The sequence below is a fragment of the Fringilla coelebs genome, assembly GCF_963513975.1.
Source record: "Fringilla coelebs genome assembly, chromosome: 24".
In the NCBI taxonomy this organism is placed as follows: domain Eukaryota; kingdom Metazoa; phylum Chordata; class Aves; order Passeriformes; family Fringillidae; genus Fringilla; species Fringilla coelebs.
In genome coordinates, this window is record NC_140050.1 from 7,251,486 (window position 1) to 7,276,162 (window position 24,677).

Genomic DNA, 24,677 nt, shown 5'->3' on the forward strand with positions numbered 1-24,677 from the left:
GGGGGTAATGGCGGGTCTGCGCGGGCGCGGGATGGCGGCGCCGTGCAGGAGGGACGGGGGGATCTGAGAACGCGCAGGGCTGCAGCCACGCGGGGCTGGCGGCAGCCGCACCGGGGATAGCCCGCGCTGGCGGCTGAGGCCATGGGAGGCGCGCTGTACGCAATGGCGGCAATAGCAACGCCGCATGCGCAGTGAGGCGGTGCCGTACAGCATGGCTGCGCATGCTCAGTGGAGTGAGCGAAAAAGTAGGTGCAAATTCAACAGGGCTCAGAGTCCTCGGTTTTTCTAAAGGAAGTGACATTTTAAACAGAAACCAGACTGTTTGGGGACTGTTAGCTACATGATGAGTACGCGTCAGGGGAGACCTGGGCCTGCATCCCATGTTGCTGTGAGGAAGCCGAGTTTCCCCTGCTCCAGATCGTAGCCCCGGGATCCTCCTGCCCCAGATCGCAGCTCTGGGATCCCCCTGCCCCAGATCGCAGCCTCGGCGTTCCCCAGCCCCAGCCGGAGGACAGCCACCCGCCAGGACCCAAGAATGTGCGGAACCCCTTGTAAGGCCGCGGCTTTCCGGCGGACTCTTGGCTGTGTTGTACAACAGCCGTGGGCGGATCCTTTGACGGACAGCTGGATCAGCCAATAACAGGCGAGGGCTGGGAAGGCCGCGGCTCGCTACGCCAATGAGCGGCTGAGGGGGCGGGGCCACACCCGGAAGCGGTGAGGGGCGCGGGGACAGCACCGGCAGCACCGGGGATCGGGAGAAGCCGCAGCGATGTCGGAACGGAAAGTGCTGAACGTGAGTTGGGGAGGATCCGCGCCAAGGGGGCCGGGGAGCGTCCCGAGCCGGGCTGGGCCAGGGGAGGGTTCCCCGAGGCCTCTGACGGGGTCCCGGTTGGTTCGGGAGTCGCTCGGAATCCTGGGATCATCGAGGCTGGAAAAGACCGGGGATCGAGTCCCAGCTGTGCCCGGTGCCTGCCTTGTCCCCAGCCCAGAGCACTGCGTGCCCGTCCAGGCCGTCCTTGGGCACCTCCAGAGATGGAGACTGCAGACCCCCCTGAGCAGCTCGTTCAGAGTTTATCAACGCTTCCCGCCAAGGAATTCCCCGGTGTCCGGTGTAAACCCCCGCTGGGGCCGCCTCCTCTCATCCTCTCGCTGTTCCCCGGCAGCAGAGCCCGAGCCCCACCTGGCTGCAGCCTCCTGTCCGAGCTGTGGGGAGTGAGAAGATTCCCGGTGCTCCAGCACTCCCAAATCTGCTCTGTGTCCACAGAAACATTCCCAGGATCCCCAAATACAGAAACATTCCAAGGATTCCCCAATGCAGAAACATCCCAAGAATTCCATAATCTGCTCTGTCCATAGAAACATTCCCGGAATCCCCAAATACAGAAACATTCCCAGCACTCCCAAATCTGCTCTCTGGCCACAGGAACATTCCCAGAATTCCCAAATCCCCTCTCCCCACAGAAATATTACCCCCCGGACTTCGATCCGGCCAAGATCCCGAAGCTGAAGCTGCCGAAGGACCGGCAGTACGTGGTGAGGCTCATGGCCCCCTTCAACATGAGGTGAGAGCAGCCCTGGGGTCACTCCTGGGGTCACTCCTGGGGCTATGGGGTCACTCCTGGGGTCATGGGGTCACTCCTGGGGTCACTCCTGGAGCCCTGGGGTCACTCTTGGGGCCCTGGGGTCACTCCTGGGGTCACTCCTGGAGCCCTGGGGTCACTCTTGAGGTCACTCCTGGGGCCCTGGGGTCACTCCTGGGGCCATGGGGTCACTCCTGGGGCCCTGGGGTCACTCCTGGGGTCACTCCTGGAGCCCTGGAGTCACTCCTGGGACCATGGGGTCACTCCTGAGGCCCTGGGGTCACTCCTGGGGTCACTCCTGGGGCCATGGGATCACTCCTGGAGCCCTTGGGTCACTCCTGGGGCCTTGGGGTCACTACTGGGGCCCTGGGGTCACTCCTGGGGTCACTCCTGGGGCCATGGGATCACTCCTGGAGCCCTTGGGTCACTCCTGGGGCCCTGGGGTCACTCCTGGAAGGGCCTCAAAGCCCACCCAGTGCCACGAGCAGGGACACTCCACCGTCCCAGGGTGCTCCAAGCCCCATCCAGCATGGGCTGGAGCACCTGGAGGCAGCTGGAGGAAGGAGGAATCTCCTTAGGAGGTCCAGATGTTGTTGGGTCCAGGCTCCAGATGTTGCCTCTGGTGGCTCCAGGTGACCCCAGCAGGGCAGGGGGTGAGGGAGGGCAGGAGGTGCTGGGGGTGGGGTGGGTTTCCTTCCAGGACCCAACAGGGTGGAGAGTGACCAAGGACAAGGGACAGAGGGACAGGACACAGGGAGAGGCTTCCCACTGCCACAGGGCAGGGGTGGATGGGATACTGGAATGGAATTCCTGCCTTGGAGGGTGGGATGGGAGTCCCAGAGCAGCTGTGGCTGCCCCTGGATCCCTGGCAGTGCCCAAGGCCAGGCTGGAGCAGTGGGACAGTGGGAGGTGTCCCTGCCATGGCAGGGGTGGCACTGGGTGGGATTTAAGGTCCCTTCCAACCCAAACCAATCCACAATTCCCCAATTTCAGGGTTGGTCACCCCTAAATTTCTAAAGGCAAAACCAGCCTGACACAACAAGTCACCTGGACTGTTGCTGGTGTTCATTCCCTGTTTTTCTGACATGCCCTGGACAGAATTCCAGAATCACTGGGTTGGAAGAGCCCTTAAAGATCATGGAGTCCAGCCCAGCCCCAACAGCTCAAACCCTGGCATCCAGTGCCACATCCAGGCTTGGTTAAACACACCCAGGGATGGGGACTGCACTGCCTGCCCGGGCAGAACATTCCAGAACTTTATCACCCTTTCTGTAAAAAACTTTTTCCCAATATCCAACCTATATTTCCCTTGCTGTAGTCTCAGTCTGCCTCCTCTGTTTCTGTCCTGGGGACAGAGCCCAGCCCCAGCTGGGCACAGGCACCTTTCAGAGGGATGAGGGCACCCCCGAGGCTCCTTTTCTCCAGGCTGAGCACCCCCAGGGTGCCAGGCTTTGTTTCCCAGCCCCTCCCCAGCCCTGTTGCCCCCTGGGGACGTTTCCCTGCCCCTGCCCAGGTGCAAGACGTGTGGGGAGTACATCTACAAGGGCAAGAAGTTCAACGCCCGCAAGGAGACGGTGCAGAACGAGGCCTACCTGGGGCTGCCCATCTTCCGCTTCTACATCAAGTGCACGCGCTGCCTGGCCGAGATCACCTTCAAGGTCAGCCTCCCCCTGCCCTGGGCACTGGGCTGGATCCCAGGGAGCAGCTGCAGCTGTGCCAGGACCAGGACATGGAGGTCAGGGAAAGGTTTTCCTCCTAGAGTGGTGGGATGGAGATCAGGGAAAGGTTTTCTTCCCCCAGGACCAGGGGATGGAGATCAGGGAAGGTTTTTCTCCCCCAGGGTGGTGGGATGGAGATCAAGGAAAGGTTTTCCCCCCAGGACCAGGGGATGGAGATCAGGGAAAGGTTTTTTCCCCCCAGGGTGGTGGGATGGAGATCAAGGAAAGGTTTTCCCCCCAGGACCAGGGGATGGAGATCAGGAAAGGTTTCTCCCCACTAGAGTGTTGGGATGGAGATCAGGGAAGGATTTTTTCCCCCAGGACCAGGGGATGGAGATCAGGGAAGGTTTCCCCCCCAGGACCAGGGGATGGAGATCAGGGAAAGGTTTTTTCCCCCCAGGATGGTGGGATGGAGATCAGGGAAGGTTTTTCCCCCAGGATGGTGGGATGGAGATCAGGGAAAGGTTTTTCCCCCAGGGTGGTGGGATGGAGATCAGGGAAGGTTTTTCCCCCAGGGTAGTGGGGTGCTGAATTCCCCCAGGGAATGGGGGCTGCCAGAGCTCCAGGAGCCTTTGGACAGTGGGGTTGGTGGGGTTGTCCCATTTAGAGGCAGGAGCTGCTGTCCCTTCCAGCTCAGGGTGTTCCATGATTCCTTGACTCACCTGCCCAGCAAAGGCTGATGTTTTTTTTTGTTTCACTAATTTGAGATTTTCTTGTTAATGTATTAAAGAGTGTGGTGTGTTTGGGAAACCACAAAAACACAGCAGCTGAGTCTCAGGGTGGGTTTTTGGCTGGATCAGCCCGTCCCCAGTTCATGGAGCTGGGGGATGTGTGGCTCTGGGGGTGGCTGTGGGCTGGCTGGAGCAGGATCCCCACCCTCCGTGGTTTTGCTGCTGTTCCCCCTCAGACAGACCCTGAGAACACAGATTACACCATGGAGCACGGAGCCACCAGGAACTTCCAGGCAGAGAAGCTCCTGGAGGAGGAGGAGAAGAGGATGCAGAAGGAGAGGGAAGAGGAGGAGCTCAACAATCCCATGAAGGTACAAGGACTGCAGGAGAGCCTCTGCCTGACTCTCCCCAGCCACAGCAGTGACTTTGTAGCCATTCAGACTTTCCTGTCCTACCCAAAAATGAGGATGAGGAGGATCCTCTTGTGCTTCACCCAGCGTGGGGAGGTGTTGGAGGCTCTTGTCAGGCCCTGCTGCCTCAAATATCCCAACTTGTGCCCCCCAGGTCCTGGAGAACCGGACCAAGGACTCCAAGCTGGAGATGGAGGTCCTGGAGAACCTGCAGGAGCTGAAGGAGCTCAACCAGCGCCAGGCCAACGTGGATTTTGAGGCCATGCTGAAGCAGTACAAGGAGCTGGAGGAGGAGCAGAGGCGCAGGGAGCAGGAGGAGGATGAACAGGAGATGAAGTGAGGGGACTGGCAGGGCTGGGAGTGGGATCAGCCAGGCTGGGCTGGGAGAGGGGGCTGAGTTACCAGGACTGGGGGGTGGGAGGAGATCCCAGCCTGTCCTGGCAGAGTGTTCAGGGAGGAGGAGTGGGAGGTCCTTCCAAGCCAGCCAGGCTGGGATTCTGTGGGATCTGGGCTGCTGGAGGGGTCCAATCCTCTGGGAACTGCCCTCCCATGGACACAGTTCCTGCTCTGGGCTGAAGCTCCAGATCCCAGTGCTCCCACCCCTCAGGCTTGAACCTGCTCCCATAGAAGCCCCTGGGAAGGGGGATGCCAAGGCTCCTCTGCTGGCCCCAGCTCCCCTGGAGCCAGCAGGGCCTGGCAGTGGGATGGATCCAGCTCCAGCACTCCTCTGTCCCCGCAGGGCCATGCTGGAGCAGGCCCAGAACCGGCGGCTCCTGGTGGATTCCGACTCTGACGAGGAACCGGCAAAACCCCGGCCCAACCCCACGGCCCAGACAAAACCCACGGACATCCTGCAGGAGGTGAGAGCCTGCCCTGCCCTTGCCCAGCCCCACTGCTCTGTCCTGGGGCTCTGAGTGCCCCTTGTGTCCCTCTCTGGGTGACACTGGGCTCGTGTCACGCCTGAGCGGCTCCCAAAGGCCGCGTCCCTGTGCGCTGGGCTGAGAGGAGCCGGGGATCACTCGGGGATTCCGGGCTGGGCTGGTGACAAAGGCAGGGATGGAGCTGTCCCCATCCCGTCCCCACCCTCCCTTCCTCGGGAAGAACGGCTCTGCTGGGCCCTGCTGCTGCTCCAGGCAGGATTTCAGTGTTCTGGGCCGGCCTCTCCCTGGGCTGGGCTGTGGGTTCAGGCGGAACAAAAGAGCAGCCAGCCCCGGCCTGGAGGGAGGGATTATCCCAACAAACAGCCCTGCCCTCCCCCACTGTCAGCCCTGCCCCAGGGCCCGCTGGGCTGGATCAAAGCTGCCGTGCCTGGGGTTAATCCCAGCCGTGGTCCCTGGCCTGGCACTAATCCCTGTGCCCAGGGCACTCAGACTCACTGGGGTCCGTGGCTGGACCACCTGCAGGCACCCAGGGCTGCTCAGTGGCCTTGAAAGGAGCTGATAAAACAGAGAGAAAACAACTCTAACCAGGCAGGGAGGGATAGGACACGAGGAAATGGTCTGGAACTGAGGCAGGGGAGGGTTGGATTGGATTTAAGGAGACTTTGGAACAGATTGCCCAGAGAAGCTGTGGCTGGAAGTGTCCAAGGTCAGGTTGGACAGGGCTTGGAGCAATCTGGGATAGTGAAAGGTGGGATTGGATGGGCTTTAAGGTCCTTCCAAGCCAAACCATGCTGGGATTCTTTTCTCTGCCTCCTCAGCATCCTGAGGCTGGGTTTAGGTCTCTGGCAGTGGGACACGGATCTCCAGGGGCAGCTTTGCAGATCCACATCCCCATTTGTCCAGCCTGTGCCATCCCTGCAGGGCAGAATTCCCCCTCAGGCCCCTCTCCTCCTGTCCCTGCTGGTTTGATCCCCAGTCCCCTCCAAGCTGGAGCCCCCTGACCCCGGCTGTGCCCACAGGAGCCCCAGCCCCAGAGCAAGAGGCCGAGGATGGAGAGCTGGGAGCGCAGCGTGGGCAAGCTCAGCACCAAGGCCCAGCTGGCAGGGCTGGTGGCCCGCAGGAAGGACAAGCCAGATCCTGCCCTGGAGAACGGGATGGAAACCAGAGGCACCACGGCCAGCACTGGTACCTGCCCCTGGCTGGGCCCTGGGGGGCTCTGACACCTCCTGAGTGGGATTTGGCTCCGTGCTCAGAGCCTGGGCTGGCATCCCTGGGGGGTGGTGTGAGAACAGGGGTTTGTCCCCATTTCCAGGAGCTTCCTGTGAGAACAGGGGGTTGTCCCCATTTCCAGGAGCTTCCTGGTGAAGCTGAGGCTCCCTCCTGGCTCTTGGCTCTCAGCCACGGCCTTGGGGACAGATCGGCAGGGCCAGGAGCTTCAAAACAGCAGATAGAGCCCTGGGGAGGTCACAACGGCGAGATAGGGGTGGAACAGCAGGGGAACCGCTTTGGTGTGGGGCCTGGTGATAAATCCAGCCTCACTGCTGGAGCTGGGAAGCTTCAAGGAGCACAAAACAAGCTGGAAGGCTTTTCAGCTTCTCAGTGAGCTGCCCAGCAAGGCAGGAGAGCCATGGGTTGGGGAGGGACATGGGGGATAGATTTGTTCTGGGCTGGTTGATCCTGAGCCTTTGGCTTAGTGAGTCCCCCTGCCCTCGGGCATCCCTGGGAAGGGACAGCTCTTGGAGGTGTCCCCTTTTCCCTGTGCTCCCCCAGCCTCCTGCTCCTGCTGCTGTCCCAGGGATTGGGGTGGTGGGAGCCCAGAGCTGGCTCCTCTCTCCCTTTCCAGGGTCTGGAGTCTCCCAGGGGGCTGTGGAGGGAGAAGAGGGTCCCAGACCTTGGTGCTTCCCTCAGGGTGGAGGAGGGAGGCTCCAGCCAAGGGCTGCAGGAGCCTTTTATCCACCTGATTTATCCTCCCTGACCTGAGGGTCCATCCAGGGATGAGGCTCCACTGGGGATCTCTCCAGGCTGGTGTTCCCACACCAGGAACTGCCCTGGGGAGGCTGGACCTGACCGGATCCCCTCCCTCCCTCCCCTTGCAGGCTCCGTTCCAGCCGCAGCGGCAGCAGCAGCCACGTCCTCGCTGGGTTTGTTGGGAGCCTACTCGGACAGCGAGGACAGCGCCAGCGACTGAGGAGCCGGCGGGGCGGGGACAGCAGCGACAGGGCAGGGACGGGGCTGTCCCCGCTCCCTGCTGCTCTGCAGGCGCCGCCAGCGGCCCGGGGGTGCCCGGCCACCGCAGCAGCAGCAGCAGCAGCTCGGGGAAGGTGTTTTCCCTGCAGCTGCGCCTGCTGGGTCCCAGCCCCGCTCCCAGGATGTGTTTGGAAGTGACAGGACTCTGGTGTGTCCATTCTGGGGGTGCCCTGACCCCCCTCAGCAGGAAGGGGACCTTGGGGCTGTCCTTGCAGGGCAAGGTGGGCGCTGAGCCCCGTCTCCTTCACTTCCCAGGGTGTGTCAGATGCCACCTTTGCACACACCTGGGGGCTCCTGCAGCCCCTCAGTACGGGGACAGGGCTGTCCTGCCGCCACCAGCCCCCCCAGATGTCCCCAGGAGCTCGGGGACAGAGCCCTCCCCACCGTTCCAGCAGCCACAGCTCCGGAATAAATGGGATCAGGCAGAGCCAGATCAGAGCTGCATCCCAGAGCTTCATTCTCCAGAGTGATTTGTACGTGGGCACAGTGGGACCCTGCCCCAGGGACCCCCACCCACCCCCTGACGGGGACCCCCCCAGTGCCCACCCACCCCAAGTGGGGCTCTCCTCACCGTGGCCATGAAGTTCCCCCTCATCAAGGCCCCCACCTCTAATTGCTGAGCAGCCTCAGGCTAATTAACACCCTCACAGAGGGGAGGGGGGGGGCGGGGGGGGCTCTGGGGCGTCAGGGAGAGCTGGACAGAAACCCAGCCCCCCCACCCCAATTAGCATTCTGTGCACATGCCTTAATTAACCTCTTCAAATATTAATGCTGGCCACTGGGCTCAGCCCAGGGCTGGGGGGCCATGAGGGGGGGTCTCTGGCCGTGTCCTCCCAGATGTGTCCCCCCAGTCCCCAGCTGTCACCACCCTCCAGCACCAGGTGGGACCCCGAGAAGGACCCCAAGGAGAGGGACCCCAAGGAGAGGGACCTTTGTTCTGGGGACAGACAATGCCAGGAGGGGACTCAGGGCAGGGCTGGGGGGTCCCAACCTCCTGCCCCCCGTGTGGTGCCTGAGCCCCCCCAAACCCCGCGGCTGGGGGGGAGCAGAGCCCCCCGTGCCCCCCAGGACGAGCTCCCCGGGGTGGGTGACAGAGCTGGGGGGGTCCTTGCTCCCCCCCAAAGCCCTGCACCCCCTCAGCACCGGGGGGCACATCCCATCTCCAGGGTCTGGGGGTCCCGGTAACCCCCCCCATCTCCCGCTGTCACCCGGGGAGGGACCGTCCGGTGTCATTTGGGGGTCCCGGTGCCCCCCGCCACTCGGGGGTCCCGCCGTGTCGCCCTCGCTGTCCCTGCCGGTGTCCCCTCGGTGGTCTCGCCCCCCCCGTGCCGGTGTCCCCGGCGAGGCGGGCGCGGGGGGGGATCGGGGGCTCCGGTCCGCGCCGCGCGCGGCGGCGACACAAAGCGGCTCCGGCGGCGGCGGCGGCGGCGGCGGCGGCGGGGGGGTCCCGGCGGGTCCCGGTGCCGCTGGGTCCCGGCCGTCCCGGCGGTGCCGGTGCCGCTCCCCGCCATGGCCAAGTGGCTCCGGGAGTACCTGGGCCGGGGGGCCCGGCGCTCCCCCCCGCGCCCGCCCCAGCCCGACTACAGCGGTCCCGGGGGCCCCGCCGCCGCCGCCCCCGGAGCCGCGCTCCGCGGCCCCGCCGCCTCCCCGCGCCACCGCCTCGTGCGGGTGGGGGGCGCGGGCCCGGGGGGCGGCCCCCGCCGCCTGCAGCAGGTACGGGCGGGGGGCACCGGGAGGGGACCGGGGGCAGCGGGCGGGAGCCGCAGCCGAGCGCCAGGAGCGGGGAGGGCGGCGGAGGAACCGGGGGGTGCAGCGGGGCAGCGGGTGGGGGGCTGGGGAAGGGGAGCGGGGGGCACCGGGAGCGGGGGGGTCGGGCAGGTGTGAGCGGGGCAGCGGAGAGAGCGGGGAGCCGCGAACGGGGGGCTGGGGACCGGAGGGGATGTGGGGAGATGGGGAACGGGGGTGGGGACCGAGAGCGGCCGGGAATAAGGACCGGGAGAGCGGGGACGGGGAACCGGGGAGAGCCAAGGGGTCGGGGGGCAGTGGGGTCGGGGGGCAGTGGGGCATCCGGGGCAGAACTGGGGCCACTGGAGAGGGAACTGGGGGGCGGCTGGGGGCGGCGGAGTCACTGGGAGAGGGGAAAGGGAGAGGGGCTGGGGGACAAAGGGACCGAGTGGGCGGGAGTGGGGACAGGGCTGGGGACAATCCGTGTCGGGGTGTGGGAGCCCGAAGGGTCCCGTGAGGGCACCCAGGGGCCGGGGGGCTGCCGGGGGGGCAGTGGGGGTCCCGTCCCACCCGGAGCCCCCCCTCAGGGCCCAGGTGAGAGCGAGTACTCGGAGCCCTTCGAGGGGGAGCAGGACCCGGCGCCCGAGGGCGGCTGCGACGAGGAGGCCACAGGTGGGTGGTGACACCCCGGGCACCCCCAGCACCCCCGCGGGGGTCCCGGGCGCCTCCCACCGCCCCCTTCCCCGTCGCCAGGGTGCCCGCGGCAGGGCGAGGGCCGGCGGGTGCGGCCGCGCCGGGGTCCCCAACTGTACGACACCCCCTCCGAGGAGTGGGACACGGCCGGGGACGGCCCGGGGGGGCCCCCGGCCCGCGAGAGCCGCCTCCCCCGCGACGACGAGCGCCCGGCCGACGAGTACGACCAGCCCTGGGAGTGGAAGAAGGATCACATCTCCCGGGCGTTCGCAGGTGACAGCGTCCCCGGGTGCCACCTCGGGGGCGCACGGCTGCCGTGGGCGCCGCTCCTGGCTCCCTCCTCCTTGTGGGGACACCCACTGCGTCCCCCAGCCCCACATCCCGCAGCTTCCACGGGTATCAGTCCTGGACCTCAGCATCCCCCAGCACCCTGTGGTCCCCCCCATGTCCCCTGGTGCCCACAGCTGTCCCCGCTGCCACCCTGTGCCCCCCGTGGGTACCCCCAGAGCACTCCTGGCCCCTGCAATGGGACCCCACGGCAGGGCAGAGCCACCCCTGGGACGTTCCTTTGTGGCGCTGAGAGGAGCCGGCAGCGCGGGCGGGGTGGGTGACGCCCCTTTGTCCCCGCAGTGCAGTTTGAGAGCCCCGAGCGCTCCCCCAGCCTGTCCCGGCCGCTGCCGCGCTCCCCCCGCGGCCCCGGCGGCCCCCGGCCCGCCTGTCCCCCCAGCCCCAGGCACGTGGACACCTCGCTGCCCCTGGAGAAGCAGGCGTGAGTCTGGGGGCGTCCCGTGGGGTGGCACCTGCAGCCTCCCGGTCACACAGCGGGGCACGGGGCAAACCTGGAGGGAGAAGGTCCCCATGGGTGGCTCCTTGTGGGGTCAGGGGTGTCCCTTGGTGTGGCTGGGCCCTTTGACACGGATGGGTCCCCCAGGGGGTGGGGAGGGCCCAATGTCCGGGGTGAATCCCCATGGGGCTGGGCACCCCACAGGATGTTTGGGTGCCCCACGGTGTGGTTGGGTAATCCATGGTATAGTTGGGTGCCCCACGGTGTGGTTGGGTAGCCCATGGCGTGGTTGGGTGCCCCACAGCATGTTTAGGTGCCCCATGGCATAGCTGGGTGTCCCGTGGCATGTTTGGGTGCCCCGTGGTGTGGTTGGGTCCCCCATGGCAGAGGGGGTGCCCCATAGGATGCTTGGGTGCCCCATGGTGTGGTTGGGTCCCCCATGGCAGAGGGGGTGCCCCGTAGGATGCTTGGGTGCCCCATGGTGTGGCTGGGTGGCCTGTTTGGGTGGCCCATGGCAGAGTTGGGTGCCCCGTGTCGTGGCTGGGTGCCCCGTGGCCCAGGGGGTGCCCCATGACGCAGGGGGTGCCCCATGGCGTGGCTGGGTGCCCCGTGGCGCAGGGGGTGCCCCACGGCGTGCCCCCTGTGCCCAGCTGGTACCACGGCCCCATCGGGCGGGCGGGCGCCGAGACGCTGCTGGCGCTGTGCCGCGAGGGCAGCTTCCTGGTGCGGGACTGCGAGACCAGCCCCGAGGACTACTCACTGTCCCTCAGGTGAGCTGGGGACACGGGCACAGCCCTGCCAGGGGCCGTGCTGGGCTGGGAGTGTGGCTTGGATCCGTGTTTGGCTGTGCCAGCCCCCGTGGGGCCGTGCTGGCGTGTCCCCATGCATGGCTCAGGCTGGAGGTGACCCGGGATCCTTTGCCTGGCGTAGTGCCACCCCCTGCCCCTGCTCTGGATGGGGTCCCTGTCCTCATCTCCACCTGCTGTCCACATCTGTGCCCCAAGCTCCATCCCAGACCTCACCCCTACTCCCATTCCCACCCCATCCCTATCCTTGTCCCCCTCCCGGTCCCAGCCTTCGCCCTGCTCCTCATCCCTGTTCCCATCCTCATCCCTGTCCAGATGCCCACCTTATCCCCATCCCCATCCCGCTATCCCGTTATCCCGTTATCCCGTTATCCCGCCATCCCGCTATCCCGCCATCCCGTTATCCCACTATCCCGCTATCCCGCCATCCCGTTATCCCGCTATCCCGTTATCCCGCTATCCCGCTATCCCGCTATCCCGCTATCCCGTTATCCCGTGCCTCATCTCCCGTCCGTCCCGCAGGAGCAGCCAGGGTTTCGTGCACGTCAAGCTGACGCGGACCCGGGAGCAGCACTTCACGCTGGGCCGGGCCGGGGCCGCCTTCCCGTCCGTACCGGCGGCCGTGGGGCACTACACGGCGCGGGCGCTGCCCGTGCGCGGTGCCCGCCACCTGTCCCTGCTCTACCCCGTGGCCGTGCAGCCCCTGTGAGCCCGGGACCCCCGCCCGCGCCCCCCGCCCCATTAAACCGCCGTGTCACAGCGGGCTGGGGACGCTGTGGTGCCTCCGAGCGGGATTTGGGGACGGGGATTTGCGGGGCGGGGATTTGGGGAGGAGTTTTTGGGCAGAGATGGGGATGTGGGCGGGGGGGATTAGGGACAGGGGTGGGGACAGAGATAGGGGACAGGAGTGGGGACAGGGAGGAGAAAGGGATGAGGATGGGGGATAGGGATGGGATGGGATGGGATGGGATGGGATGGGATGGGATGGGATGGGATGGGATGGGATGGGATGGGATGGGATGGGATGGGATGGGATGGGATGGGATGGGATGGGGATGGGGACAGGGACTGGAATGGGGACAGGAACAGGGACAAGAATGGGTGCCTCTGGTGCGTCTTGGTGCCCAACTCTGTGGTGTCCCTGGGGAAGGCAGGACAAGGTGGTGGCACTGCCACCCCGGGGAGGTCCGTGCTTCCCACCCCCCCAGCATAGCCCTCGGGTGCCGGGTGACACCGTGCAAGAAGCCAGGGGACAGCAGAGTGGCGTCCCCTGAACGAGGGGGTCCCGGGGCCGCTGTCACCCCGCTGGCACAGTGACCACGAGCTGCCCACGCACCGGATGGCACGGGGGCGGGGGGACACAGAGGACGCTGAGCCGGCTGACAGGATGCTGCCAAACGCCTTTTTTGGGGGGTTTCCTGAGGAAGGGCAGAGCCGGGAGAGGGTGTGAGGCACAGCGGGCACCCTCAGGGCCGGGGGGGCAGGGAGGGGCCCCGCGCCCGCCGCGGCTCCCGCTCGTACGGGCTGATCTCCGGCGCGGGGGGCGGCGGCTTTGCGGGGCCCCGCGCCCAGGGGGACCCCACGTTCAGGTAGATGGCCGAGTCGGGGTGCACAGCGCCTGTTGGGGGTCACTGCTGTCTGCCGGGACCTTCGGGGGACACACGGGGTGCCCTGGAGTGGGGGATGGCGGGGGGGCGAGCTGGGGAGGTTTGGGGTCAGGGGCGCGGGGGCGTTTGGGTGTGGGGGAGGGCGTGAGGGGCACTGGGGAGGGGAATTTGGGGACAGGGTTACCTGGGCCCCTGTGACAGCAGCGCTGGCCGAGCAGGGTCATCCCCAGGAGAAGGAGGGTGCCCCCCAGGCTGCCCAGGCCCCCCAGGAGCGCCCAGAACAGCGCTGCAAGCACAGCCCAGGGTCACCCCCAGCCCTGGGGACACCGGGGTGCCGGGGTGGAGGGCACAGCAGGGACAGCGGGGACACAGTTACCTGTCTGATGTCCTCTGAGAGCTGCTGCGGTGAGGGGAAAGCAGTCAGAGATGTCCCTGTCCCCGTCCCGGTCCCTGTCCCTGTCCCTGTCCCTCCTCACTGTGCCCACCCAAAACCCCCCGAATCTCCCCCAGGGGACCCCACCCACCCTGCTGGGGACCCTCAGTGACCCCCCAAGCCCCTCGGCGGTGCCACCTCCCCGGTCCCCCCGCCCCCCGGCAGTCCCGGGCGGTACCGCGGGTGACGAAGAGCTCGGTGCCGTTGCCGGTGGCGGTGTCGTGCCGCGGGATCTCGAGGGTCACCCGGCAGAGGTAGCGCCCGCTGTCGTTCCTCTGCACCTGCGGGAGGCTGAGGGTGGCCCGGGGGGGCTGCCAGGCCAGCTGTGCCCCCGGGCCACGGGGGGGACAAGGGGACATGTCCAGGGGGGTGCTAAAGATCAGGCGGGTGACACAGAGCACGCCGAGCCCCCCGTCCCTCAGCCACTCCATCCGCAGCAGGGCCTCGCCCTCGGCCACCTCCGGGGCCACCCGGCACTCCAGGGCCACCGTGTCACCCGCGGTCACCTGCAGCTCGCCCGGCTCCTGGGTCACCCGCAGGGCGCCCGCTGTGGGGACAGCCCCGGGGTCACGGGGGCACGGGGGGCACCCCCAGACCCGGCGGTTCCCCAGCACACACGGGGGGTGGGGGACGGGGACTCTCCAGACTCGCTGTGCACACATCTCCTGTCACCTCTGACCACAGACCCCATCCTGTCCCCCGCCACTGTCACCTTCCTGTCCCCCCTGACGCTGTGTGCTCCCCACCCTGTCCTCTCCCCATGTCCCCCACCCATCCCCACTGTCCCCTTTCTGTCCACCCCTGCCACAGCCATGTCACCCACCTCTGTCCCCACCTCTGTCCCTTCCTCTGTGTCCTCAGCCCCTCCCCGGTCTCCCCCTCAGGACAGATGTCCCCCCTCACCCCTGCTGTCACACAGGGGCCAGCCTGAGCCCCGTGCCCCCCCAGTGTCCCCTGGGTGGCCTGTCCCCAACCCCACAGCACTGCCACAGGGTCACAAGTGCTGTCCCCGCTGTCCCCACTGTCCCCCCAGCCAGCCGTGTCCCCCACTCACTTCCAAGGAGGGGGATTAGGACCCCGAGCTGCCACATCCCCCCTCTGGGGCCAGCCCAGCCACCCCCTCCGAGGGGCTTCGTCCCCAAGGGGTCCCAGTCCCCAAAGCGCCGCTGTCCCCAAAGCGCCGCTGTCCCCAAAGCCTCCTGGCCCTGCGTCACCCGGCCAGCTCACTGTGACACTGTGGCTTCCGGTCCCTGTGAACGGGGGAGGTGACAGGGACAGAGAGTGGCACAAAGGGGGGGCAGAGACGGGGACATGGGTGGGGGCCTGGGGAGGGGGATTTGGGCAGGGAGGGGGCAGATGGAGGGGATGGAGACAGCACGGGGGAAAGGGACAGGGATGGGGACAGGGATGTGATTGGGGACAGGGATTTGGACAGGGATGGGGACAGGGATGGGGACAGGGATATGGGACACCATCCAGAGTGAGGACAGGTGACAGCACCTCCTCAGGCTCCACCTTGATCCTGGCTCCGCTCCAGGCTGGGGAGCAGCCCCGTGGGGACTCCTCTGATCCCCCTGGAGCAGGGGGACCCCTCCTGCCCCCCGAGCGGGCTGGGGAGGGGTCAGCCTTCCTGAACTGGGACCCCCCCCCACGCACTGTGACAGTGTCCCCCCCGTCCCCCCGGCGGGGTGACAATGTCCCGCCCCCCTCCTCGCCCCCAGCCCTGGCCCGGCGCTCCCCAACCGCGGGGGTCGCAGCCTCCCCTCCCGGACTACAACTCCCAGCATGCCTCGGGGCGCGGGGCGGGGCGGGCAGGGGCGGGGCCGGGGCGGGGCGGGGGCGCCGCTCCCCCTTTGTTGGTGTCGGCGGGGCCGAGCGCGGCGGGGCCGGCCCGGAATGGGCGACCAGGTACGGCCCGCACCCCCCGGCACCGGCGGGAGCAACCGGGGCACGGAGCAGGACCCGGGAGCGCGGGGGAGGAGGGGATGGAGCGGTGGGGGCGGGCGGGATGGAGGATGGAGTGAGGAGGGTGGAGGGAGGGAGGGATGGAGAGGGAGGGATGGAGGGAGAGGGGATGGACGGGTGGAGGCAGGGAGGGAGGAGGGAGGGATGAAGAAGGAGAGATGAAGGAAGAAGGGCCGGAGGGATGGAGGAAGTGTGGATGGAGGGATGGGAAGGAGGGAGGGATGGAGGAAGAGGAAGGAGGGAAGGGAGGAAGGAGGGATGGAGGAAGAGGGGATGGAGAAGGGGGGATGAGGAGCGCAGGTGTGGAGGATGGAGGGCCGAGGGGTTCAGGGTGGCACCGCAGGGAGGGAGGGGTGCGGGAGGGCTGGGGGGCACGGAGGGGAGCGGGGGGCTCGGGGCTGGCACGCTCACACTGCCAAGTCATGGCCCCGCCATGCCGGGCAGCCCGGCACGGCCCGGCACGGCCCGGCACGGCCCGGCACGGCGGGCCCGGGGGCAGCGAGGGGCCCGCGGGCACTGACGGCCGCTGCAGGGCGCCGGGCAGGAGTCTCTGCGCAAGATCATCACCACGCTCGCCGTGAAGAATGAGGAGATCCAGAACTTCATCTACTCCCTCAAGCAGATGCTCCAGAACGTGGAGGTAGCCCCGGCCCCCCGCCCTCCCCGGGGCCCCGCCGGGGCGGCCCCCGCTCAGGCCCCGCCGTTGTGCCCAGGCCAACTCGGCGCGGGCGCAGCAGGACCTGGAGGCCGAGTTCCAGTCGCTGTACACGCTGCTGGACGAGCTCAAGGAGGACATGGTGATGAAGATCAAGCAGGAGCGAGCCAGCCGCACCTACGAGCTGCAGGTGAGCCCGGGCCCGGAGTCCCCCCCGGCCTGGAGCCCCCCCAGCCCGGAGCCAGCCCCGGCCCGGAGCCGCCCTTGGCCCGGGAGCCCCCCCAGCCCGGAGCCCCCTGACCCAGAGCTCCCCCAGCCTGGAGCCCCCTGACCCAGAGCCCCCCAGCCCGGAGCCCCCCGACCCAGAGCCCCCCAGCACTGCCCTCGCCCTCCCTCCCTGGCAGGCCCAGCTCGTGGCGTGCTCCAAGGCCCTGGAGAGCTCCGAGGAGCTGCTGGAGGCGGCCAACCAGGCCCTGGGCACGGCCAACCACCAAGACTTCTCCCAGGTGGGTCCCCGCGGTGCCAGGGGTGGCCCTGCCCTGCTGTCCCCACGCTGGGGGTGTTCTGATCCCCCCTTGCCACCCGCTCGATGCCACCCTGGGCCAGGCACCCCTTTTCTCTCTGAGCTGGGGCCGCGCTGGGCTGGCTGTGCCTGGGTGGGAGTGGGGCCCCCCTTTCTCCTGACACTGAGGGGCACCATGGCAGGGCCACGGGGGGACTGGGGGCACACGGGACGCTGTGCCAGGGGGGTGCAGGGGTGCTGTGCCAGGGGAGCTACTGTGGGATGCAGGGATGCTGTGGGATGCAGGGATGCTGTCCTGCTGGGTGCCACAGCTGGTGCAGGTCCCGCATGTGCACCCTGTGCCCGCTCTGCTGCCTCACTGCTGCTTTTCTCCTCTTTCCCTCTGCGCTCACAAGGCGGCCAAACAGATCAAGGATAGGTACGGCCCCCCAGCCCCCCACCCACTAACCCCCTCCTCCTCCTCCTCCTCCTCCTCCCCCCAGCCAGGCCCCACAGGGGGTGGTCCCAGGGTGCTGGGGTGGCCCTGCGGCTGCAGGGGTGGCTGTGCCCACCCTTCCCGGGGCCGTGCAGGGCAGGGGGTGCCCGGCCCCGCTGAGCCCTGTCCCTGTCCTGGCACAGTGTGACGATGGCTCCGGCCTTCCGCCTGTCGCTCAAGGCCAAGGTCAGTGACAACATGAGCCACCTGATGGTGGATTTCGCCCAGGAGCGGCGCCTGCTGCAGGCCCTGGCCTTCCTGCCAGGTACTGCCAGGGCAGGGGGGCACGGGGGGACAGGGCAGGGCACGGCCAGCCTGGCAGCGGGGGAGGCTGGCACAGCATGGGGCAGTGCCAGGCCTGGGGTGCTTCCCCAGAGGGGCAGAAGGTGCCAGGGGTGGGGGGAGGGATGAGGGGTCTGGGTGCTGTGCCCAGGGGGGCGGTGGGGGCCGTTCTGGGGGTCTCTGGGTGCCAGGGGTGGGGTCCCAGGGGCGCCGTGCCTGAGGTCTGTGACTTGCCGAGCTCATTGGGGTCTGGGGGTGCCCGGGAGTGCTGGGGAACCCCTGTGTGGCAGGGAGGGGGGACACTGGCACGGCTGCTCCTGCGGGCAGTGCCCAGCGCCCCCGAGATCGACCTGGCCGAGTCGCTGGTGGCCGATAACTGTGTGACCCTGGCCTGGAGGATGCCCGACGAGGACAGCAAGATCGACCACTACGTGCTGGAGTACCGCAGGACCAACTTCGAGGGGCCCCCCCGGGCCAAGGAGGACCAGCCCTGGATGGTCATCGAGGGCATCAAGGGCACCGAGTACACCCTCACCGGTGAGGGCACGGGGTGCCACCTGCCCCAGGCGGGCGCCGGGGCTGTCCCGGGCTCTGCAGGGCACACGGGGGTGGCAGTGCCCTCCCGGTGCCCCAGCCTGTGACCCCACCGTGCCCGCAGGGCTGAAGTTTGACATGAAGTACATGAATTTTCGGGTGCGGGCGTGTAACAAGGCGGTGGCGGGCGAGTTCTCGGAGCCGGTCACTCTGGAGACCAGAGGTGGGTCGGGGGGGTGCCAGGTGCCCGTGTCCCCCTGTGCCAGCCTTGTGGGGTGGGGGGGACCCGAGGCGCTGCTGACAGGGGCTGTCCCCAGCGTTCATGTTCCGGCTGGACGCCAGCACGTGCCACCAGAACCTGCGGGTGGAGGAGCTGAGCGTGGAGTGGGACGCCACGGGCGGGAAGCTGCAGGACGTCAAGGCCCGCGAGAAGGACGGCAAGGGCAGGACGGCCTCCCCTGCCAACTCCCCTGCCAGGTAACGCCACCCCCGGCCCCCGGCACGGCCCCTGGGCCTGGCAGTGCCAACCCCGCCCTGTCCCTGTGTGCCAGGGCGGTGCAGTCGCCCAAGAGGATGTCCCTGGGCCGCGGGGGCCGCGACCGCTTCACCGCAGAGTCCTACACGGTGCTGGGTGAGAGGGGCGCCCACGGTGGGGGGTTTGGGGAGCCATGGGGGGGGGGGTTTGGGTGCCCACGGTGGGGGGTTTGGGGAGCCATGGTGGGGGTTTGGGCACCCACGTTGGGGTTTGGGCACCCACGGTGCTGGGTGAGAGGGGCACCCATGGGGGGGGGTTTGGGCAGCCATGGGGGGGTGTTTGGGGAGCCATGGTGGGGGGTTTGGGCACCCAGGGGTGTGGGGTTTTGGGCACCCAGGGGTGGGGGGTTTTGGGCATTCAGGGGTGTGGGACACTGGGGCACCCAGGGGTGTGGGGGTTTGGGTGCCCAGGGCTGTGATTGAGGAAGGAGCACCCAGGGGTGTGGGTGAGGAGGTGGCACAGAGGGAACAGGGCACCGGGGGCACCCAGGGGGGCAGGGGACACCCCTGGCAGGGTGGGCACAGGGCGGGGCAGGCCGCGGGTGCCCCGGGCAGAGCTTGGCCGTGCCCCAGGGGACACCCTGATCGTGCCCCAGGGGACACCCTGATCGACGGCGACGAGCACTACTGGGAGGTGCGCTACGACCGCGACAGCAAAGCCTTCGGCGTGGGCGTGGCCTACCGCAGCCTGGGCAAGTTCGACCAGCTGGGCAAGACCCCGGCGTCCTGGTGCCTGCACCTCAACAACTGGCTGCAGGTCAGCTTCAGCGCCAAGCACAACAACAAGGCCAAGGCGCTCGACGTGCCCGTGCCCGACTGCATTGGCGTCTACTGCAACTTCCACGAAGGTGGGGCTGGGCTGGGGCTGGGCTGGGGCTGGGCTGGCACCTCCCGGGGCACTGGCACCTTCCTGGGCATTGGCACCACCAAGGCAATTGTCACCACCATGGGTACCAGTGTTGGCATTGCCACCACCATGGCCATTTCCACCACCATGGCCATTGTCACCACCATTGTCACCAGTGTGGACATTGCCTCCACCATGGCCATTGTCACCACCATGGGCACCAGTGTGGACATTGCCTCCACCATGGCCATTGTCACCACCTTGACCATTGTCACCTCTATGGGCACCAGTGTGGACATTGTCACCTCCATGGGCACCACCACGTCCATACTCCAGCACAGATACCAATGTCCACCATGGGCATCTCCACCACCATTATCACCACGTGGCCATTGTCACCACGTGGCCATTGTCACCACGTGGCCATTGTCACCCCCCAGGCACTGTGCCGGGGCTGTGCCCGCCCCGTGCCCACCTGTGCCCCCCTCCCCACAGGTTTCCTGTCCTTCTACAACGCCCGCACCAAGCAGCTGCTCCACACCTTCAAGGCCAAGTTCTCACAGCCGGTGCTGCCAGCCTTCATGGTAAGGGGGGGCAGGCCTGGGGGTCCCTGGGGGGGCTGCCAGCGCTGCCTTCATCCCCTGAGCCCGCGCTGTGTCCCCAGGTGTGGTGTGGCAGCTTCCAGGTGACGTCAGGCTTGCAGGTGCCCAGCGCCGTGCGGTGCCTGCAGAAGCGCAACAGCACTGCCAGCAGCTCCAGCCTGCCCTGAGCCGGGCACAGCACTGAATGTACCCCCCCTGCCACCCCCAGCGCTGCCCACGGGGCTCTGCCACCCCCGGGGCTGCCCACGGCCCCCCCACTCCGTGCCCCCCGTGTCGCCGGGGCTCGTTGCCCCCCCAGCACCGAGAGCTGCTTCTGGCCTGGAGAATAAACTGGGATGTAGGTGTGACGTGGCCTTGGATGGGGTATAGGGGGCATTTGGGGTCCCTGAGACACCCCCACGGTGACCTGGCCGTGGATGGGGGCACACGGGGGATTTGGGGTCCCTGTGACACAGGGGGGATTTGGGGTTCCTGAGACACCCCCACGGTGCCAGGACAGGGCTGGGTGGGCACAGGGTTCTTTATTTACAAACATTTGGGGGGTTCCTCCCCCTCCCCAGTGTCACCCCAGGCCCGGGGACACTGGGGACAGCTTTCCCTGAGGGTGAGGGGGGCCCCACTGCCCCTGCTGGTACAAAGGGGGGGTCCCCAGAGTGTCCCCATCACTGATCCTGGCGCTGCTGCAGCTTCCTGTGCAGCTCCCTGAGCATCTCCTGGGTCTTCCCTGTGCCATGGGGGGTGGGACTGTGAGCACCTGGCAGAGAATCCCCCTCCCCTGCCCTCCCCTGCCCCCCAGGAACCCCCCGCTCCTCCCCATTGCCCCCCGAGGCGGTGACAGGACCCAGCGTCCCTGTGCTGGCACCCCCTGCCCCTCCATCGTGTCCCCTCATTGTGCTCGGGGGGTGACACCGGGGCCAGGGGGGGCTCAGCTGCCTGTGGGGGGCCGGGCTCGGTGTGGGGGTGCCCCTCTCCTCCCCGAGCGGCCTCACCGGGGTCGTTCATGTAGAGCTGCTCCTCGGGCACCAGCCCCAATCCCGGGGGGCTTCTGCCCCTCTTGGGGGCCGGCCTGGGCGCGGCCGCAGCTGGGGCAGGGCCCCCCTTCATCGGCACGAACTCTGGAGCAGAGCGGGGGGGTCACGGACCCTCCGTCAGCACCCGCCACCCCCAGACCCCTCTGAGCCCCCCCAGGCTGAGACACCCCAGCAGCTCTACCCCCCAACTCCCAGACCCCCCGAGTACCCCTGACACCCTCCCTCCCCCGCTCCCACGGCTGATCCCGACACCCCAGCAGTGTCCCCGACGCCCCAGTAGTGTCCCCCGACACCCAGGAGTGTCCCCCGACACCCCAGTAGTGTCCCCGACACCCCAGTAGTGTCCCCCAGCCCCTCCGCGCCCCCAGCCCCGTGCCCACCCAGCTGGGAGCTGTACTCGGGCTCCAGGGGCTGCAGGCTGCCCTCGCTCCTCCGCACGAAGAACTGCACCACCTCTGCCAGCGATGAGCAGCGGTGCTGGGGACACGCAGGCGTCACTCGGGGACCCCCCCGCGCCCCCCATCCCCTGCCCTCCGCCCCAGGGTGCCTCCTCCTTGGCTGCAGCACTTTGGGGTGTCCCAGTTCCCGGGGATCCCAAACCTGAGGGGCTCCCTGTCCCTTTTCTTGGGGTGTCCCAGTTCCCGGGGATCCCAAACCTGAGGGGATCCCTGTCCCTTCTCTTGGGGGTCCCAGTTCCTTGAGCCCCAGCCCTCGGGGGACCCCAGCCCCTTGGTCCCACCCTTGGGGGTGCCCAGCCCCGGGGTGGCACAGCCCACACGGTGCCAGTCCCTCGGGTGACCCCAAGGGTCCCACCCCGGGGGCTCAGGGGAGTGCTTGGGGTTGGGGTCCCTGTCCCCAGGGCCAGCCTCGCCCTGTCCCGTGTCACCCACCGGGGTCTCCAGGTCGATGACGTAGCCCTGGGCCTCTCTCTTCACCCTGTAGTGCCTCAGCAGCGCTGTCCTGGAGAGGGGGCTGCCTCAGGGGCTGGGCACCCCCCTCGTGTGGCACTCACACCCCGCGGGACACCCCTGCCACGGGGACCTTCCCCCTGGGGCCACCCACCGAACCGGGACCCTCCCACCCCATGGGGACCCTCATCCTGAGCCTCCCCTTGCACAGGGCCCTTCCCCCTGGGGACACCCCTCCCCCGGTGTCCCCGGCACGGACCCTCGCAGCTCCTGGCGCGTGGTGACCGAGGCGCCCTGGCCGTGTCCCCCGGGCCGCAGCAGCAGGTTCCCCCTGCCCGCGCTCCGCTCCAGCAGCCGCTCGGCCTCGGCGCGCGTCACCTGGAAAAAGCAGCTGGGGACCCTGGGGACCCCCGCGCTGTCACCCCCAGCCCTGCCCTGCCACACCGGGCCACCCCCAGGGAGGTCCCCAGGGAGGATGGGGACAGCCCCCGACACCCCCGACTCACGGCTCGGAGGGACGGGGGGACACGGCGGTGCCCGGGGACACGGGGGTGGCCGGGGTCACGGCGGTGGCCGGGGTCACGGGGGTGCCCGGGGACACGGCGGTGGCCGGGGTCACAGGGGTGCTCGGGGTCACGGCGGTGCCCGGGGACACGGGGGTGCTCGGGGTCACGGCGGTGGCCGGGGACACGGCGGTGCTCGGGGTCACGGCGGTGGCCGGGGACACGGAGGTGTCCCTGCGCTCCCGCTCCTCCCGCAGAGCCTGCAGCAGCTGGAAGGTGTGTCCGGGCAGCAGCGCCAGGTCCTGGGGCATCTTCATCTGCGGGGGACACGGGCTGGTGGCACAGAGGGGCCCCTGTCACCCCGGGACCCCCGGGCAGCGCCCCGCGCCTACCTTGGCCATGGTCAGGATGAATCCCCGCCACATCTCCTGCATCTCCCAGCTCTTCATCTGCCAGGGGACACGGGGACATGAGGGTGGCCTGTCCCCTACCCCTTGTGCCCTCCACAGGTCTTCACAGCCCCCTAAGCCTGGCCCCAAATCCCATAGCCCCCAAGTCCTTCCCCTCTGCCCTCCAGTCTCCCCAGTCCCAAAATCCTGTCCCCTCTGTCCCCTAAATCCTTCCCTTACCCTCCCTGCAGCCCTGTCCCAAAACCCAGTCCCCTTGTCCCCCCAACCCTGAAATCCTGTCCTCTCTGTACCCCCAGATCCCCCCTCCAGGTACCCCCATTGGCCCCGGGTACCCCGAACCCCCATTGCCCCCCCCGGCTGCCCCTCACCTTCATTGTCACCTCTTGTCCCCTCAGCCTGAGGATGAGCAGCCCGTCCTTGGCCTGCACGGCCACCAGCTCGCCCAGGTCCAGCAGCTCCAGGGGCTGGGGGCACCCAAGGGTGGGATCCCCGGCCCAGGGACACCCCCACTCTCAGCCAGGGTCCCCCCAGTGTCACCTGAAGGTGCCACCCTCGGGGGGCCCTGCCCAGGGGGGTTTGTGGGGACGGGTCCCCAGTCCTGGGGGTTTTCACCAAACAGTCCCAGCTTGGGGAGGGGGCACAGGGGTCTCACCCTGGGGGGATCCTGCCCAAGGGCCCGGACAGGATGGGGGGTCCCAATCTTGGGGGTCCCAGCCCCAGCAGATCCCAGAGGTCCCAGCCTGGGGGAGCCCCCCCAGACCCACCCAAAGGTTCTTGTCCTGGGGGTCCCACCCTGAGGGGTCCCAGCCCGGGGGTGTCTCCAGCCTCGGGGGGTCCCGCGGGGGTCCCGGCCCGGAGAAACCCCGCGGGTCTGGCCGGGACAGCCCGTGCGGGGCTCCCAGTCCCGGGGATCCCGCCCGGAGGAGCCCCGGTACCTCGTGGTCCTGGGGCCCCCTGTAGAAGGCGAGTTCGAGCCCCCGCAGCCCGGCCCAGACCCTCCGGTAGCCCTGGGGGGAGGGACGGGCTCAGCTCCGCTCCGGCACCGGGAACCGGGAAACGGCACCGGGAACCGGGAACCGGCACCGCGAGCAGGGAAACGGCACCGGGAACCGGGAAACGGCACCGGGAGCCGGGAAACGGCACCAGGAACCGGGAATCAGGCAGCAGGAACCGGGAACTGAGAACCGGCACCGAGAGCCGGCACTGGCATCGGCACCAGGAACAGGGAACCGGCGCCGGGCTCGGCAGGGAACTCAGCCGGTGGCCCCGGGCGGCTGAGGGGACGTGGGGAGCCGGTCCCGGGGGGGCACAGTGCCCGGGAGTGCCGGGAGCAGTCCCAGGGTCCCTGGGTACCCGAGGGTCGCTCTTGGCGCTCGGTCCCGGGGGGTCCCGCCTGTCGGTGCTGGGGCGTGCCGGTGACCGGTCCCGGGGTGCCGGGGTCGGCCCCGGCGGTGTCGCCCACCTGATCACCTGGCCCCCGCTTGTCCACGAAACCCTCGTAGTAGTGCCGGGCCCGGGGCCGGGTTCCCCGGGGCAGCGGCACCGGCCGCTGCATCTCCGCCACCGCGCAGGAGCCGCCGCAGTTCCCGGTACCGGCCCCGCCCGGGCCGGGGCGAAGGGCGGCGGGCGGGTGTCCCGGCCGGGCCGGGGCATCCCCGGTGCGGGGCTGAGCCCCCGTGTCCCTCCCTTCGGACGCAGCGGGTGCGGGGCTGCGGCCCCCAACAGGCTCCAGTTCCCCCTCCCGGTGTCGGTGCCCCCCGTGCCCCTCCCGGGACGAAGGGCGGCGGGCGGGGGTCCCCGCCGGGCTGGGGGTCCGTGACCGGCGCGGGGCTGAGCCTCCCTGTCCCCCGCCC

The 24,677-nt window shown here is 68.3% G+C and overlaps 4 protein-coding genes across 4 annotated transcripts; 3 read left to right on the forward strand and 1 right to left on the reverse strand.

Moving 5' to 3' along the window:
• Positions 1-660: 660 nt before the first annotated feature.
• On the forward strand, positions 661-7,949 carry YJU2 (YJU2 splicing factor homolog). Its single transcript, XM_084221109.1, has 8 exons — positions 661-793; positions 1,462-1,562; positions 3,094-3,238; positions 4,206-4,340; positions 4,534-4,715; positions 5,119-5,239; positions 6,280-6,445; positions 7,357-7,949. Exons 1-8 carry the CDS (start codon positions 770-772, stop codon positions 7,446-7,448), a joined length of 966 nt encoding a protein of 321 aa, XP_084077235.1. The 5' UTR covers positions 661-769; the 3' UTR covers positions 7,449-7,949.
• A 1,067-nt stretch (positions 7,950-9,016) lies between these two features.
• SHD (Src homology 2 domain containing transforming protein D) lies at positions 9,017-12,224 on the forward strand (the record flags this gene model as incomplete). Its single annotated transcript, XM_084220954.1, has 6 exons — positions 9,017-9,220; positions 9,820-9,904; positions 9,986-10,198; positions 10,556-10,694; positions 11,360-11,479; positions 12,038-12,224. The coding sequence occupies 6 exons, from the start codon at positions 9,017-9,019 to the stop codon at positions 12,222-12,224; spliced, it is 948 nt and encodes a 315-aa protein (XP_084077080.1).
• Positions 12,225-12,981: 757 nt separating this feature from the next.
• Positions 12,982-14,713, reverse strand: TMIGD2 (transmembrane and immunoglobulin domain containing 2; the record flags this gene model as incomplete). The annotated part of the gene is made up of 5 exons (XM_084220967.1): positions 14,610-14,713; positions 13,734-14,102; positions 13,499-13,519; positions 13,307-13,408; positions 12,982-13,133 (listed from the first exon to the last, which is right to left on the reverse strand). The coding sequence occupies exons 1-5, from the start codon at positions 14,644-14,646 to the stop codon at positions 12,982-12,984; spliced, it is 681 nt and encodes a 226-aa protein (XP_084077093.1). The 5' UTR covers positions 14,647-14,713.
• A 1,359-nt stretch (positions 14,714-16,072) lies between these two features.
• On the forward strand, positions 16,073-20,145 carry FSD1 (fibronectin type III and SPRY domain containing 1). The gene is made up of 12 exons (XM_084221108.1): positions 16,073-16,160; positions 16,234-16,365; positions 16,580-16,681; positions 17,094-17,116; positions 17,317-17,438; positions 17,783-17,992; positions 18,114-18,212; positions 18,307-18,466; positions 18,541-18,620; positions 19,120-19,371; positions 19,866-19,954; positions 20,035-20,145. The coding sequence occupies exons 1-12, from the start codon at positions 16,143-16,145 to the stop codon at positions 20,137-20,139; spliced, it is 1,392 nt and encodes a 463-aa protein (XP_084077234.1). The 5' UTR covers positions 16,073-16,142; the 3' UTR covers positions 20,140-20,145.
• Positions 20,146-24,677: the final 4,532 nt, after the last annotated feature.